Consider the following 1,860-nt stretch of genomic DNA (forward strand, 5'->3'; position numbering starts at 1 on the left):
TGCAAATATTTATTAAAGAAAAGAAAAGAAGAAAAGAAACGAAATAGGGAACAAATCAAATTGTTTCCCCACACCCCCACACTTAAACTATGCATATTGTTCAATGTATGCCTTATATATAGAATGCACAGAAAAANTATGAGGGAACTTACCTCCTTCATGGTGGAAGGAATGCTAGTAGGACTTCATCGGAAAAGTCATCCTGGATCAGAATGTTAACTCTTCCCTTCTCAATCCTACTAAGATGGTCAACTACTAAATTGTGTGCCCCACTTCTGTCTTGAATAGGAGACAACTTGTCCTTCTCATCCTTGACCATTGTGATTCCACCTTTCTTTGGGACCACATGCATAGGGCCCACCCAAATGCTGTCAGAATTGTGGTCTATAATACCTCTTTGTAGCAGCTTGGTATCCCTTTTCTTTACAACCCCCATCAGTTGAGAATTCAGTCTTCCTTGAGGTTGTCTCATTGGTTTAACATCACTTGATAAGTCAATACAAAGCAAAGAATGATCTTTAATCGGATGCTTCCTAGATTCCAACACGTTGAAGCGCACTTTTCTCGTCTCCTATCTCCATTGTCAATGATCCTGCATGCACATCTATCTTGGTTCGTGCTGTCATCATGAAGGGTCTTCCTAAGATAATAGTTGTTGGACTGATTCCTTCTTCATCCTTCATGTCCAAGATATAAAAATCTGCAGGAAAAATTAACTTGTCTACTTGGACAAGCACATCCTCAAGCACACCTGCAGGGTTAACTGTGCTATGGTTGGCCAGTTGAATGACCACACCAGTAGTCTTAAGAGGTCCCAAAGATAGAGAAGTAAACACTGATAAAGGCATTACATTAATAGAAGCCCCTAAATCTAACATGGCATTGTCAAACTTTGAATTTCCAATAACACAAGGAATAGAAAACATACCTGGATCCTTGCATTTTCGCGGTATTTCAATATGCTTCTTAATCAAGCTTGACACATTTCTTCCTAAATTTACAACCTCATTATCCCTAAAACGCCTTCTATTTGTGCAAATTTCTTTCAAAAACTTGGCGTATTTAGGGATTTGCTTAACANCATCCAACAAGGGAATGTTGATCTCCACCTTTTTGAAAGTATTCAAGATCTCTTGGTCTAATTCCTCCATTTTTTTGTTTNTCGGCTTCAACCGATTGGGATATGGAGGTGGTGGAGAATAAGATGAAGAGGAATTTTTAGAAGAAGAAGAGTTAGAGGATACTGACCTGGATTTCTCAGTGGTAGTCTCAGGTGATGGTTCATTTGGTCCTCCATTGTCATCAAATTGTTCTTCTTCTTTCTTCTTATCTTCATCCTCTTGAACTCCTTCAGGACCTTGTACTTGCTTACCTGTTCTTAAAGTAATAACACTTACATTTTGCGGGTTGATCACTGTTTGTGCAGGCAGCTTATTTGACTCCTTAGCCTCTAACTTTTCCACTCTCTGAGTCAAATCTACAANTGATTTCTTGATCTCTGAAGTTTGCTCAAGCATTGTTTTCATGAAATCTTGCAGTGACATTTCAGGCTGAGGTTGATGCCTTTGTTGAGGTGGAACATAAGGTTGTCAGTTCTGTTGATACCTATTTGAGGATGAATCATGATAATTCTGGTATGGTCTGTTTCCTCCAAACGTGTTTGCAGCAAAAACTTGAGATGGGTTTTCCACAGTAGTTTCCATCAAGCTAGGACATTCATCAGTGTAGTGATCAGTTGAAATGCAAATTCCACACTTCTTAGCAATTTGTGGAGTGGAGGTTTTAAACAAACTTGCAAGCTTGTCGAGTTTGCTTTCCAGCTTATTCAATCTTTCCTCTATCCTTTTTCCATCAACTACA

At 38.9% G+C, this 1,860-nt stretch overlaps 1 protein-coding gene across 1 annotated transcript; it reads right to left on the reverse strand.

Annotated features, from left to right (window-relative positions):
* Positions 1-533: 533 nt before the first annotated feature.
* On the reverse strand, positions 534-1,544 carry LOC106755259. Its single transcript, XM_014637374.1, has one exon. The coding sequence runs from the start codon at positions 1,542-1,544 to the stop codon at positions 534-536; it is 1,011 nt and encodes a 336-aa protein (XP_014492860.1).
* Between the last annotated feature and the right edge of the window lie 316 nt (positions 1,545-1,860).

This window comes from Vigna radiata, unplaced genomic scaffold (genome assembly GCF_000741045.1).
Source record: "Vigna radiata var. radiata cultivar VC1973A unplaced genomic scaffold, Vradiata_ver6 scaffold_1504, whole genome shotgun sequence".
In the NCBI taxonomy this organism is placed as follows: domain Eukaryota; kingdom Viridiplantae; phylum Streptophyta; class Magnoliopsida; order Fabales; family Fabaceae; genus Vigna; species Vigna radiata.